The sequence below is a fragment of the Danio rerio genome, chromosome 1, assembly GCF_052040795.2.
Source record: "Danio rerio strain M-AB ecotype USA chromosome 1, GRCz13ab, whole genome shotgun sequence".
Lineage (NCBI taxonomy): Eukaryota > Metazoa > Chordata > Actinopteri > Cypriniformes > Danionidae > Danio > Danio rerio.
Genome location: NC_141021.1, coordinates 58,237,506 through 58,253,069, shown reverse-complemented (window position 1 = coordinate 58,253,069; position 15,564 = coordinate 58,237,506). Strand labels below are relative to the sequence as shown.

At 36.9% G+C, this 15,564-nt stretch overlaps 3 protein-coding genes across 28 annotated transcripts in view; 2 read left to right on the top strand and 1 right to left on the bottom strand.

Annotated features, from left to right (window-relative positions):
* adgre9 (adhesion G protein-coupled receptor E9) overlaps positions 1-15,564 on the bottom strand; it is a 41,605-nt gene that overhangs the window by 15,458 nt on the left and 10,583 nt on the right. The window contains exon 4 of one of the 25 annotated variants that reach the window (XM_087238002.1): positions 14,018-14,108. The exons of the other annotated variants lie outside the window; for them this stretch is intronic. The gene's annotated coding sequence lies outside the window, so the exon portion shown is untranslated. The remainder of the gene's footprint in view (positions 1-14,017; positions 14,109-15,564) is intronic. 25 annotated transcript variants of the gene reach the window in all.
* LOC103909383 (uncharacterized) lies at positions 554-9,835 on the top strand. Of its 2 annotated transcripts, none has more exons than XM_087238242.1 (7): positions 554-809; positions 6,692-6,991; positions 7,108-7,188; positions 7,273-7,332; positions 7,674-7,721; positions 7,805-7,842; positions 8,098-9,835. In XM_087238242.1, exons 1-7 carry the CDS (start codon positions 767-769, stop codon positions 8,290-8,292), a joined length of 765 nt encoding a protein of 254 aa, XP_087094368.1. In that variant the 5' UTR covers positions 554-766; the 3' UTR covers positions 8,293-9,835. The 2 variants fall into 2 exon arrangements, with proteins under 2 accessions (XP_087094368.1, XP_087094367.1); XM_087238241.1 differs by having other exon boundaries at positions 7,617-7,721.
* On the top strand, positions 9,824-15,283 carry LOC137495978 (uncharacterized). The gene is made up of 6 exons (XM_087238246.1): positions 9,824-10,451; positions 11,517-11,831; positions 11,900-12,076; positions 14,026-14,139; positions 14,265-14,305; positions 14,436-15,283. Exons 1-6 carry the CDS (start codon positions 10,409-10,411, stop codon positions 14,556-14,558), a joined length of 813 nt encoding a protein of 270 aa, XP_087094372.1. The 5' UTR covers positions 9,824-10,408; the 3' UTR covers positions 14,559-15,283.

Below are 15,564 nucleotides of genomic sequence, written 5' to 3'. Positions count from 1 at the left end.
ATATCATGATAATGGTGTATTCACGATTTGTTGTGCAGCCCTATCCACAATAATTAATACCAAAAAAACTGATCTCAGATCAGAAGCTAATAACACCAACAAGCTCATGTCACAAGCAAACAGAGGATGTGGTCATATAGTTAGTCACTCGAAGACATTAACCACACACTCATAAATCTCTCATCATCCCTATTCAGAAAGGGACGATTGTTATAAGCATGCAAAACATCTTGTAAACTAAATTATTTGCAATTCAAATGATTCAAAACACAGACGAATGTCTTGAATGCAGGTCAATAAAGAAAGATGCTACTTGCAGCCAAACTAAGTGTAGTTCTGAAGTCTACAGCAAAAAAGGGTGCTCTGATAAAAATCACACTTTAATCTTACTCCATATATGCATACACACATCAGTGGTTCACAGACATGCTGAAATAATGTATGTCCAACTACATCACACTGATTAGCATCAGACTGCTCAGACAAAATTAGTCTCACAAGAAACTGTGACAGGAAACACAAACCAGATATCTGCGAAAGGGCTTCAAGTGTTAAACCAGGAAGCAGATGCTGTTCAAGTACATTCATGAGGTCTTCTATGATTTAAACATTTAGACATTGTATATCGTTTTGACATTAGATATCGTATATTTCTCAAGAACTAAAAAATCTGTGCATATTAATGAGAATCTTCATGGCAGTTAACTTGAACCTGAACCAGGAAGCACTAATATAAAGCGGAATTTAACAGGTTTATTCACCAAAGATGAAGTTAATCTGTGTTCTTTGGATCTGGATTGGTCTGTCAGGTGAGCTCTCTATATTTATATTTCCACTGTTGTTGTAATATGTACTGTAGAAACTTTTTTACTGATGTGTTTGTATCCCTATTTGAAATGACCAGTAACTGGTTTGATACGCTTGTCTGAATAGTGTTCACACACTGTACAAGTCATAGATAAGAAAAGTGACTATGTAAACCATGTAAGTTAACCATGTAAACAGAGTTAACAGAACATACAGTGGTGTGAAAACCACTCACGGATTTTGCACGTTTCTCACACTTTAATGTATCAAACAAATTGAAATATTAGATAGTAAACATGTCATGCAGTTTTGAAATGAAGGTTATTATTAAAGAGCCCATATTATGGGTTTTTGAAAATTCCCCTCCATGTAGTGTGTAACACAGCTCTAAGTGAAGTGGAGTATCCAGCTAAGGCTTAAATCTGTTAGTGTACAGTGTTAAAAACGGTTGATTCATCTAAAAAAAGAGTCGACTCATAGTGCTTCAAACGAGTCGCCTTGATACGGATTCATTAGGTGTTTCGCCATGACGTACGAACGAAACCAAGTTATTCACGTGCACGCGCAAACCCGGGAGATTTCAAACCTGAGGCCCCGCCCTCTGACGCAGAAACCGAGACACACACACACACACACACCCACAAACACACACACACAAACATGCCGGTCGATTGAAGTCACACTGCAAAAGGATATATTGAGTCTCTACCCAAAGATGAAACCTCAGCATTATAGCCAAGCAGTTGGAAACTACTGGAAACTTCTGGAAGCTACATGCTACAAAGAATACTTCATCAGCGTTTGTTAAAGGAAGGATCAGTAAAGAGTAACTTACTGATAGACGTCAGGATGGGTTTCTTCCTCCATTTCTTAAATGTAAGTACGTGCGATTAAAGTTGCCTCGTTGACTCTAGCTTGCAAATGTATTTAGTTTTGATTTGTTTCTTGTAACCGCGTGTACTGTATCAGGTTAACTGGCTATATTCTCTTATCGTGTGCAAAGTCACGTTAAAAACGCGACGCGTGCTGCGTTAACGGAGCTCCGTGGACGGGGAGTAACGTTAGTGTGTGTGTCTGTGTGTGCGTGCGCGCGCTGTCGTCCGGAGGTGTGTGTGTTTGTGTGTGTGTTTGTGTGTGTGTGTGTGTGTGCGCGCGCGTTGTCGTCCGGAGCAGGGTTAAGTGCGTATGTGTGTGTGTGTGTGTGTGTGTCTGTGAAAAGAGCAGAGTGAGAAGGAGATCTCCTCAACTGTTTTTGGAGTTTTTGTTCAATAAAATAGTCAGTCGTCTGTATTTTCAAGTCCATAGTCTGTATTTACATTGACCCACTGGCAGCTAAAATCCACGCCTACACTATCAAGCGTGTATGAACTGTGATTACTTTTATGTTGCTGATTAGCTGTTTGGCATTTCACTCTCTCACTGAAGGCAGTCGACCAATCGCAACAGACTGTCATTGGTCCAATCAGCGCAGATTAGCTTCGCGCTAAGGAGGGGTTTGGGAACAAATGAATCCCTGAACGATTCATACAGGAGTCGCTGGGATAATTAGGTAAAAATAAATGCAGATTATAAGACCATGAAAGTGTTTTTTGACCTTGCATGCATATTAAACTGTTGTTGGAGACCCTTACAACCAAGATATGACCCTATTTCATGTATAATATGGGCTCTTTAAGGGTAAACAAAATCCAAAACTGCATAGCCCCGTTTAAAAAAAAGTGTTTGCCCCTAAACCTAATAACAAGTTCGGCCAACATAACCAGCAACAACAGCAATCAAGCATTTTTATTACTTGCAATAAGTATGCTACACAATAAGCGCTGTGGAGGAATTTTGGCCCACTTATCTTGTCATGCCACAAAATCTCAATAGGATTCAGATCAGGACTTTGACTAGGCCACTTGAAAGTCTTCATTATGTTTTTCTTCAGCCATTTAGAAGTGGATTTGCTGGTGTTCTTTGGATCATTGTCCTGCTCCAGAATCCTAATTTGCTTCAATTTGAGTTCACAAAAAAATGGACAGACATTCTTCTTCAGGATATTTTGGGACACAGCACAACTCATGGTTCCATTTATCATAGCAAGTCTTTCAGGTCTCAAAGCAGTAAAATAGCTGCAGACCATCACATTTTACTGTTGGTATGGTGTTTTTTTTTTGTTTGTTTTTTGTTTTTCAACAGTGTTACTTTTACCCTACACAGACACAAATCTTCCAACATGTTTTAGTCTTCTGTGCCTTGTAAACCATATTTGCGCAGTCTTTATCTTATGGTGGAGTCATGAACACTCAACCAAAGCAAATGAGGCCAGCAGTAATATATTATATACAGAATCAGGGCCCAACAATAAGGACTGCCCGATGGCCCGGGGCAGCAGACAGAATGGTTAATGGCCCGACCGGACCAGTGCTGCCTTGTCACTAAATTTGAGTTTGCCTGCGACTATTTGTCAGCTGCATGCAAATACAGTCTTAGAATCCAGAAACAATTTGTGCTTTTATGTCTTTAAATGCTACCTTTTCTGTGAAGTCATAAACACCATATTGCTTTTCGGTTCCTCTTATTAGATTGGATGTTGTGAGCACATTATTTTTTTCTGTAACCTGGTAATAACCAGCACTGTGAAGAGACGACAACATGATAGCCACATCAATTTAAAAGGCTAAAAGAAAACATCTGTTTCTAACATTGTGGAAACAGACATTTACATGGGTACAACACTATGAAAAATTAAGTGATGTTTTGCATAGTTTGCAAACTTTTAAGTCAGCCACCTTTTGTTTTGCAATGAAATACTTGCACATTTTCCATACTGCTAGAAATAGCTATATTGGCTTTTTTTTTTTTGTGGTGCGGGGCCTGTGAAAATTTTGGCAGGACAGGTAAAAATCTGAACCACTGGTCCAATCGGGCCAGTAGAAAATATCTTTAGTAGGGATGTAACGGTATCAGAATTTCACGGTACGGTAATACCTCGGTATGAATGTCACGGTACGGTATTTATTGAATCATTTACAGGAAAAAACAAAACTTATGAAAATACTCCAAAAAAGTGCCAAAAGTGTCAATGACATACAAATTAGCCATCTATCTGTAAGCTTTGAAACAGGAACTTCAATTTTAATAACAAAAAATTATTAAACCATGTAAAAAAAATAAAGTTTCAATTTAGTATTGTTGAAAACTCATCACATTCAACATTTAATCACACTCAGCCCATCTACCCAGATGAGAGCTCTGCTGGTCGGACTTCTCATCAAGCATCTCCCGCTGGATCTAATCTCACTATATTTATTAAACGGGATATTTCATTTATCTTGTCTTTATCTAACGACATATTCCCTGACTTTGGGCATTGGAATCTATTACTTGTTCTCAGGTAACGTGTTTTGGCTGAGCGCAAAGATAAGTTAATGATTAATGTAAGCACGTACATTCTGTATATTGACTGATCGCTTGCCTTTATTTCCTATAATGTATAAACTTATTGTATATAATTGTTTATTATTGTATACTTATTGTATATTATTGTATATATTGTTATACTTTTAAAATGGCCATTATCGATTCTTAAAACTGATACTCAGCAAAAGAGAGGCTGTGTTTCGTATTTTCACTGAAATTGAAAGGAGGCAGTTGTTATCAGCTCCGTTTTGTTATAAATATCCACACAGTGAAGATGACGCTCATCTTATGCAGCACGACGCCTCAACATGTCTGCTGTCTAAGTTGCTAATATTAAAATGAAAATAGGCAGTTCTTTAAATCATGTTTACATTTTATTGTTGAGAAAGTGAAACAACGAAGCCAGGGTGATGTGAATGAAGTTATAAAGTACACTGTTCCCTTTGAAGATTTACCCGTGTCCTCGGTATAATCTGCTTTTCCATATCAAACTGAGAAGAAGAGACTGCAGCCTTGATCAAACTTGCGAAGTCTGAACTTACACGGAGATAATGCAGGACTGAACTGTGCGTGTTAGGCTACTTAATATTCAGGAAAAGCCCCAATCAGAGAGGTGAATGTCTGCAGCCCCGCTTCCGTTTTCAGATGTACATGACAGTTTATAAGTATCACACACCAGACGCGCACATTCGAATGATATTTAACATGAAACTAATCAGATGGCGCTCTGTGGCGCGGTTGAAAAATGAACTGCGTCCTGAGCCGTCGCCGGGCGCCGCCGACAGCCGCCGACTTGCGGCGCCGGTCTGTGTATCCTGATAGAAACCTATGTTTAGAATTCTAAAATACATGGCGCTGCGTGGCGCTGCGTGGCGCTGCGTGGCGCTGCGCGGCGCGCCGCCGAGCGCCGCTTCTGGTGTGCGACCTGCTTTAGAGTTTTCCAGCTCTTTTCATCCCCGCTTCTAGCAGCACACTCCATTTCCGCATTACTGGATCTGTAGCGACAACAGACCGCAAGGGATGATGGTCAAGCATGGGCTGATGGCAATTGTAGTTTTCGCTACCTCCCGTTCGCTTCATTCGCCTGAGCAAATTTTCTCAGAAGACCTATAGTTTTACCGAGTCATGCGACTTCGGTAATATCGAAAAAAATTAATATTGCGGTATGACGGTATTTACAATACCGTTACATCCCTAATCTTTAGCGTTGAACCCTGAGGATATTGTTGAGGGGGCTTTTGTGACCTCTTGGATGAGCTGTCGCTCATCTCTTGCGGTAATTAAATTCCAGGAAAGGTTCTTCACTGTTCCATGTTTTTGCCATGTGTAGATAACGGCAAAGTCCCTTTAAGGCAAGTAATTTCACTCGATGGCCATCTTTGAAACACCTCTTGGGCAGTATGCTTGGGCATTCTGTTGAATGGGGAAACATTAAATTCTCCAAAACTGTTTGCCAAGCTTATGATTACATTACAAATTTGGAATCACCAATAAAATTAAACAACGGTCTAAAAAGTTTTGGTTCTAAAAGTTTAAAATCAAACAAAATCTGTATTTTTTCAAGTTGCCCAAACTCTACACATTATCATTCTCTGAATAATGGCCGTCAGTCTCAGTCAGTCTATAGAGATTAATGATTGGTTCCTGTATTAGTAGGTGGGGCTTCATTTGCCATATTGACTGTTACAGTTTTACCCATTCAAAACTATTTGAGTGACGTGTCTTGTGTATAATATAGTCTTTGATAATAGCCATCACTCTGGTTTGCTGCAGTTCTACAGCTTTAGAAATATTGTTAGAACTTTTTCCAGACTGGTAGATCTCTATTATTATCTTTGTCATTTGATTTTGAATTTCTTTGGATGTCCGCATAATGACTAGCTTTTAAGGATCTTTTGGTCTACTCCACTTGTTAAGTAGGTCCTATTTTCAGCGGATGCCCTTCCAGCCGCAACCCATCCCTGGGAAACATTTACACATGCCCACTTACACTAATACACTACGGACAATTTAGCCTACCCAATTCACCTGTAGCACATGTCTTTGGACAGTGGGGGAAACCGGAATACCCGGAGTAAATCCACGCGAACGCAGGGAGAACTGGCAAACTCCACACAGAAACGCCAACTGACCCAGCTGAGGCTCGAACCAGCAACCTTCTTGCTATGAGGCAACAGCACTACCTACTGTGTCACACCCTTGATCATTTTGACAATAAAATTAACATTTCTTTTTAGCACATAATAAAGCCAATCTGCCAAAACCACAGGTTCTGGAATATCTGGTCAACTTTTTTAAAACAACATTTCAATATTTTCTAATGTGGTTCATGCTTATATTTTATTGATTCTAATGTATACATTTCTTTTTAACTGAACTATAACTTTCCAGCATGTTAATTAACTGAATTGACACTTATTAACATCACTATTTGGTAATAAATGTAATTACCATTAACATTTCCATCAAACTGTTTCAGCTACTGATGGGAGTAGTCTACATGGAGATGCGGGAAACTACATCAATATTTCTTGTTCCCATAGCTGGGCTTCAAGCAACAAAAAGTTTTTCTGCAGAGATCCATGTAATGACAAGAATGATATTTTAGTCAACTCTGACAAGTCAACTGAAGGAAGATACACTATGAAGGACTTTGGACAAGGAGTCTTCACTGAGACCATCACTGATCTAAAGGAGTCTGACTCTGGGGTATACTGGTGTGGAGTGGAGAGATCAATAAAAAACACATATGTTAAAGTCAATCTGACAGTATCTAAAGGTAAGGATGATACATAGTATTAGCAGTGCAAAAACTCATTTGCATATCAAATACTCTCTATATGTTAATTTGCTTAAGAGTGTAAACTTTAAAACAACCCAAAATTCCAAAAACAGTGACAGATCCTCAATCCACAACAAAAACTGAAATCTTTTTATCTTCAACACTTGATGACTTCTCCAGTTCTTCTACAGCAGGTAACAGTTAATCAGTATGTTGCACCCATTTGTCTATATGAATGAATGAAAATATTATAGGATAATGTTACTCTTCTTTTATAGAATTTAAATATTCTGCGTTTTCATCCAGACCAGCTTTTTATGAGAATACTACACAATTAGGTGAGTTTTACTTATTTTTTTGCACACTATAGGGTGTAATTCGCCTTATTCTGCAATGCGGAAGTATCCATAATAATTGAGTTCTAATCAGAAAGCGTAAAAATGACTACTCCTAAATTTGTTATGAAAATACACTTTGGATGGCCTGGGGTAAGCAAATAATCAGAAATAGTTAATTTTTGTGTTAACTTTGAGGATGCCATTACAATGTTTAAGTTTTTGAAGGTTGAGATAATTCTGCAATGCTAGTGGGACTGTTAATCAAGTGTTTCTGTTGATTTTAGATTATCAGATGTTCACTCCCATCATTCTAACTCTCGTAGTAATTATATTTGCGGTAGTTCTCTGTTTAGTTTACATGCGAAAGAGAAAATCACACAATTCTGATGGTAAGTGACAATATGCTGCATTCTCTAAATATAGTCTTCCACATAATCTGTCAGCTAAAACATTTCATTGTTTCCAACTTTAGCTGATGCGGAAATGCAAAGCACCACATATACTACAGAGGTGAGGAAGAAAACTTAAGTGTTGAATTTTTTTATTATTATTTTATTTTCTCAATTTATCTTTGGAAATTCTGACTTCTAAGTGAAATGAATTATAATACAGGCATTATATTCATACTGCTATCTGTGTAGGTCATTTATTGAATTTCAATGCATGCTAATTTAACTTACATCATATCTAATAATGATCATCAAACATATGTAACATGCCAGAAATGAAAGTAACTTAAACATTGTCTTGTTCACTATATTTAAGACGTCGCTGAATCAACAGGCTGCTGGTGATTATGAGGAGATCACAGAGACCCCGCAGCAGATCAGCACACACTCCACTTATTGCAATGTGATTAAAACTCATACAGCCAATCAAAACCAAGATCCCCCACCATATTCCCTCCTCTCCTTTCAGCCAAGCTGCACCAAACAATCTCCAAACAACAGCGCTGATTAGGTTGGATTAAAAAATCCAACCCAGGCTCATTCTGAACGTACTCCTATATACATTTCTGAAAAGGGGCAAACACATTCCAGGAGCTATGTTTCTTGCAGTTTTTTGTTTTGGCGAATCCACCAGTGTCCGCTGTGTATGCTTTTTTAAGATCTCATTTTCTCTCAGTAGTGCCATTCACGCCACCAGAGGCCGCTATGTGCTGACTGACTGACCAATCAACTGACCCAGCCTCCTCCTTCCCTAAACCCAACCAATAGTGTTTTAAAAAGCACCATTTGACTCACCCACCCACTTCCCCAAACCCAACCAACAGCGATCCAGAAAAAGTCAAGCCCTCACTCCAGCCTGATTTTTACAACTTTTCCGATTTTACCAGACTCGAACCCTGTCATCGCGGTAAACTCCACTTTACGTCACAAGTCTCCCCACGTACATGGCGAGCTACTGAGCAAACTGGTAACAGTGGCACAGCTGTCCACACGGAGGTAAGCGGTCAGCTGGTAAGAGCAAAAAAGGAACAGCGTCATACCGCCCCATAGCGCTCATTTTAAAGACAAAATGCAGCCATATGTTTCTCTGGCTATATAATTGATGATCTACAGAAATTTATACAGGGGTTTGTTTTCAGATTGAGCCTACATTGAAAAAAATCCCATAACATTATTGTAGCAATTTACATTTTTAATAAACTGTATTCATTAATTCGATGTTTACATATTGCAGCAGAAAAACAGTATATTATTTTACCCTACAGATGTTTTGTGTAGGCTATATCTATCTAGCATTTAACTACTAAGCTTTGTTTATACCCTTGTTATACTACCAATTAAGACAGATAATGCTATAGCGTTAAAACAGATGCAGTGTTGTCTGTGTAAATGTAATTTTCAGTAACAAAGGCACATTTTAACGGAAAAAAAAAATCAGTTGGCTTGATAACTAACAAGAGTAACTTTAAATATGTTGACCTATCATTATTTTTTTTTAATAATTGCTTTTTTACAATTCTGTTTGCACTTTCTGGCTGCCTACTAATTGAAACCAATTATCAGAGGCATGTATGATTCATAGAATTAGTATGTCTAAGTTAATTGATAACAGATTGTGTGTTTTTTTTTTTGGGGGGGGGGGGGGGGGTGGAGATGCATGTTTATTGTAAATGAATCAAAATCTTAGATCCTAATGTTGCACAAGTTTCAGAGATTCTGATGATTGTACGACCAAAAACCCATTTATGTACAAGCAATCAGGAAGTAAACTGTAGAACAACAAATACATGTGACTAAACTAACTTTCTTTTCATTGTTCCTCTTACTGCCCGTTACCTGGTCCTGTTTCAAATATATTTCTCTGATGACATCCTGTGCTGCAATTTCATTTAAAGTATTATTTGTATATTGGACAATGTATATTTGTATATTTTATGCTGCTACTTGTTGTTTGTGTCATCTCTATGCACCCATTACTCTGAGAGTAATGCAATATAAATTCTCTGTATGTTTGTATATGTGAACTGACAATAAAGCGGTCACTTTAAATGTTACCATCTTGTCATTTTGCCAACTGAAAAAATAACGACTCCATAATTAGTTTGTACTGTAAATATGTTTCGTACAAACACCTATTATATAAACTTGAAGTTCAGTTCATTGACATTTGTTAATGTTTTAAAGCTATAATTCAATTAATTTTCCCAATACCAGTATGATATGCAGTGAGCTACATTCAAGTCTTTACAGGGAGTCATTGAAATACTCAATGGAAAAACCCTGTTTTGGGGTTGTTACTGGTGATTTTGAACTTTTGTCACAAAAAAATAAAAAATGACACTTTAATCAATTTCAATGGAGTTATCGAGGTTCTTTGCCAGATAAAGAATCTCTCATACAGATTGGCCTTCTTCAAAAATACCCTTTTAAAACATACCAATGGGAAACAACTCTAGTATTAGAAAGGAAGTGGTCACTAAACCATGCATGTTTTCGTGGTATTTTATGGTTTTGAAGACACAAAAAAAACACCTTTATTTTAAGTGTGATCTCAGTTGGACACCTAAAGACTACTCAGTCTATCCTACATAGTGCAAAGCTCGGACTCAGCAGAATTACTGCTCAAAATGAAGTTATTCTGTGCTTTCTGGCTCTGGATCTTTCTGTCAGGTCAGTTTTCTACACATTTATCACAGTCAGTAAAAATAGCAGTAATTCCTGTTTTCTATTAAGCTGCCAAATTATTGACTGATTGATATAATATTTAATATGAGATTGTTTCTATAGTTGGGCACCACAGTGACCAGATTTAATTAATGGTTTAAAGCTATAATTAAATTTATTCACATATATTTATTAAGCAGATACATTTATCCAATGCAACTTACAAAGGAGTATATGAAAATCTTAAATCACCAGAAAAATACCATTTGTATGCAGTGACAAGTATTGGCTAGTTTAGCATTTGTGAGTTTGATATTGTCTATATAAAACACATAAGCAGCGCAAACAGATATGTTAAGAACAGAATAGGAAGTGCTATTATGAAAAGATTATGTGTTGACAAAACTGATGGCGTCTTCAGCTGTTTCTTAAAAATGGACAAGACTCAGCTGTTTGGGTTTGAAATTTTCAAATCAATCTGCAATTTTATATTTGATCAGATTTACAGTCTGAAATTTTTGCATCTCAAAAAAATAAATACAAGCTTACATTGCTCAATCACAACTCTGCCTCCGAAATATTCGCTCAACATAAATTCAGACATTTTGAGAGGGGTTTTGACAATTCAGTGTCATCATACAAGTAAAGACAAAATCTCTGCCAAACTAATTAACTTCATCTCGCAACACAGAGCTCTTTGACAATCAAACTGCATAATATAAAGACAGATAATGACGGGTGCTTGACAATCACTTCTGTTGCCTATTGTAAACTGGCTCCATGCTGCTGTTATGTGTGTGTGTGTTTGTGTCTTCGTGTATTTGACATACTGCTAGTCTCTGTTCAGGGTCTAATGGACACAACATTTCCTTATTATTAAATTTGCATTATAAATTCATTTTTAGGATAACGAATATAAAAATTTAAAGCAAAATTTAATTCTTATAGAAATGTTTTTCAACAAATTAATCCACCAGCAGGAGTGAAAGTCCAATTGATTTTGCAATGACTGATTTGATTGATTTCAAATTGAAATGAATTGAAATATTGTGCATTCATTTTATCCAACAGGATTTGGTATTGCAACTTCTGCAGATATTAACATACAAGAATACATTGGAAAATCTGTGATAATTATATGTTCCCATAAATGGGCCTCAGATAACTTCAAGTACTTCTGCAGAGATCCATGCACATATAAAGACGGTGCTCTTGTCTCTTCGAAACAAGCAGAAGTAGGGAGATACAGATTGAAAGATTTAGGAGATGGCTCCTTTACTGTGACCATCGCTGATCTACAAGAGTCAGACTCTGGGATTTACTGGTGTGGTGTGGAGAGATCAATTAAAGACACATATGAGAAAGTCATACTGGAAGTCTCTAAAGGTAAGAATGACTTTTTCCAGTGTCATTTGTATTTTTCTCAGTTATTTATTTTTTCTTCTCCTATGCAGATCCTAATGAAAGCATCGCCACATACACACAAGCATACACAGACATGCATACATTCATGGATTCACACACAACCTACACACAACCAGAACTATCCTCAGAGTCTCCGTCCACCACAGCGAGCAGTACCTGCAGATATTCAACCCTGGACAGCCTCACATTCCCACCCTCAGTTTCAGGTGACAACTTTATGAAACCTAATTTTAATCCGGTATATTATAAGCCTTTAATAACGCATGGTTAGTTTCTTTTAGTTTGACAAAGAAATTAAAAGCCATTACAACTCAAATGTGGCTATATATTATTTGTGACAGTTACAAAACGAAGAGATTTGTTGACCGGTAGTGCTTGAAATGTTCATTCAGTGTTTTATGGGGAAAAAACTAACACTAAGTATGGAACAACTGATGATGGGCGCTTGAATTATTAAAAAAATAATTCACAACCACAATATGATTTAATATTAATAATAATTAAATGGACTAAAGTTAATTATTCTTCTTATAACTAGGGCTGGGCAATTAATCGAAATTCGACAATTCAGAACCTATAATTTATGCAAGTTGATTTTTTCAATTACTTTCACTATCGCATCTGGATATCACATGACCCCGCTCTGTTAAACGCTAAGGCTTATTTATATTTCTGTGGCCACTTTGCAGCCACATCTAATCTCTTGTCAAGTAGGACGATGGACCTATTCTTAAGCATTACTTTGCACTACACTGACAATGATTTGAAGCTGCTCTGGGATGCATTGATACGGCATATTTTCCGATATATTAAAATTATTTACAATAAAATAATTTGTTTACAGAAGATGCAAGAAATGCACTTTAAAATACTATTTACAGGATATACTAGAGTTGTTTTATTTAGAAAAGATATAGCTTATTTACTACTTTAAATATGAAAGACACTAATGCTGCGCTCACACCAGACACGTAAGAAGTGTCAAGTGCGAGTTTCAAGTGTCAAGTGCGATTTTTAACAAAACTCTGCACAGAAACAGTAAAAAAAATGTCAGCAGATTTCGTCTGGCCCTACTTATGCCGTAGCGCCTGTTGTTGGTATCCCAGGGGGAAATCCTCCTGCCGACACCAGACAACAGTTCATCAAACTCGGCTCAGTCGGAATTCATGCTGGAAGCTTCCATCATCCAGGTATAGTTTCTGGAGGAGTTGATAAACTCACAGAGCTGGGTGCACCTCTGAAAGAATGAAGTGAACTCAGACACGGCAAGTATGGAAGCTGTTTTTCAGCCTTCAATTTCTTAGCCATTTAGCAAAGAAGCTACAGTCACCAGGCACACAGAAGCCCTGCCCATGACGCGAATCAGCGTCTATTGTGAAGCAGATTTGACGAGCGAATGAAGCGGATTTGACGCGCAAATGAAGCGAGTAAACTCAAAATGTTCACACGTCTATTTAGGCGCAAAAAGCTCAATTTATCCGAGCGTTCTGCGTCTGGTGTGAACACTGCATAACAATAATTTATTTTGTGTCCAAAAGTGAAAGCTATTTGTTACTTTTTTTTAATAAGAAAAAGTTCTCTGTTGGTTTTAGGCATTGTAATTTCATTCAAAAATCTCTTATTTGTAATTTATGAGAATATTTACTGTACAAAACCTGTCAGTGAAATATGAGGGCAATAAATAAATAAATAAATAAATAAAGTTACTAAAATAATTATTCATTAATCATAATGGAGTTAAAATGATCAATTAATCTAGACTTTGATTTTAGGCCAAATTGCCCAGCCCTACTAATAACACACCAAAATACATTGTTCAGATGTTGCATTTCAGACATTTGTCCTCAAACTGCTCCTGTGTGTAGCATTTGTTTCTCACAAACCTTTTACTAAAAGTAGCAGCTGTGAAATAACTGGAATCATTCAGCATAGTGATAAGGAACTGTAATGCAATCAAAACCTGCCTGGCAATACTTTAGCTGTGTGTTCCCCTAACAAAAATATAACCGCACATGTTTAGCAGCCAATCAGAATCGAGCATTCAACACCCCCGTAGTAAAATTTGTAGGATTTTAAGAAGGTACATCTGAATTTTTAGTGGGAATTTCCACATGTAACCAAAACCAATAATCAATTCTCTCTCTCACTTCCTCAGCATCTGTACACACTTCGCCATATGCTGCTGTTGGTCTGGGCTTGGCAGTGATCATACTTTTGGTTGGTTTAATCACTGTTCACCTGTACAGGAAGAGAGTCAAAACATCAGAAAGTATGTGCGCACAAACACACTCCCACTCGCGCACACACACACACACACACACACACAAGTATCAAAATAATTAAAAGCTTGTTTCAAATAAACATGAAGCCAATACTCTTTTTAATGTTTTGCAGCAGCAACATCTGCAGACAGAAGTGACGGATTCAAAGAGGAGGTGAGACACATTGATGATTCTGACCAAAATCAAAATGAATGATCCTTACTAATGATGTTGTCGGATTTCTAATATGTACATCATTTTACTCAGAACTGTCAAGTAAATTAATATTGTCATTCATTTTTAGGGCATACAGAAGAGCACAGAGATTAAATCTACAGACACGTATGAAGTCATGAGAAGCCATTCATATTCGATTTATGAGAATTTAGACGAGGGCCAAGTGCATGAAGATTATGGAAATCTCTGATTGCAGCAATGAGCTATATGCACAACAAAGGACCCTTATACACCATAGACTTCACATAGACATAAGCCTTTATTTAGTTGTTCAGGCATAAACTGAGATCAATTTTATATGCAAGCGCCATCAGGAGCAGTAGGTAAGTGCAGATACTCCATTGCAAATACTGTGGTAAAATAAATTTGTATATTTTATAGACATGGCGCGGAACACCAGAATTTAATTTAGTGCTTCTTGTCTGATGCCCTCTTTGTAGTGAAGATCATTGATTTTCAAACAGATCTTAAACATGCCAATTGTGTAACTGCCCCATTATTGTTTGGGAGTTCAGTTTATAAAATATCAAGTATGTAAGAATATTTTGTAAATAGTTTCTGTGCAAAAAACAAAACAAAAAAACAATCATGCTCCTGAGTTTTCATATTCTGTGTACTTTGATAAAAAAGTGACCTTCCCAACTCAAAACAAATCACAGTAAAACTAAATTATTTAACATACATATAACGCTGCATTTATCATATGCTGTGTTTCACTTGCTTGTTTGCTAAATAAAAGTCAATGACTTGCCTGAAGCCAACCATAACCTATACTGTCATGAATTATTACATGTTTTTGCATTCTTCCTTCATTATTTTATTTGTTTTATTACCATAAATGTTTGGATATTGCTTACTGGAAAATAAATAATGGGATAATGCTTTATTTTTTTCATTATGTTAAGGTACGCAGATGATATATCTCCAACCTGATTTGGATTAACATCTATGTTGATCCTAAAACAACATTCCATTCAGCCAATCAGAATTAAGGAATATGTTTACAGTTTATGGTTTATGCACTTCTACATGATTGTCATCCAAATATGATTTTCCTCTAATTTTGGGAATTATTTACAGTTATGGTTGGGATTAGGAGTAGGAAATAGGTATGGAATACATTTTCAAACAAAAATGATGTTCCAGGATCAACATGGATGTTAATCCAGGACCACATCATACCTGGCAAAATAATA

Bases quoted from the DNA above. Each gene is read 5' to 3' on its own strand.
- LOC103909383 (XM_087238241.1), top strand. From the start codon at position 767: ATGAAGTTAATCTGTGTTCTTTGGATCTGGATTGGTCTGTCAG. The intron at 7,189-7,272 runs GTAACAGTTAAT...CTTCTTTTATAG, and splicing joins CTCCAGTTCTTCTACAGCAG to AATTTAAATATTCTGCGTTT. The intron at 7,722-7,804 runs GTAAGTGACAAT...TTCCAACTTTAG, and splicing joins AAAATCACACAATTCTGATG to CTGATGCGGAAATGCAAAGC.
- LOC137495978 (XM_087238246.1), top strand. From the start codon at position 10,409: ATGAAGTTATTCTGTGCTTTCTGGCTCTGGATCTTTCTGTCAG. The intron at 11,832-11,899 runs GTAAGAATGACT...TCTCCTATGCAG, and splicing joins CATACTGGAAGTCTCTAAAG to ATCCTAATGAAAGCATCGCC. The intron at 14,306-14,435 runs GTGAGACACATT...ATTCATTTTTAG, and splicing joins GTGACGGATTCAAAGAGGAG to GGCATACAGAAGAGCACAGA.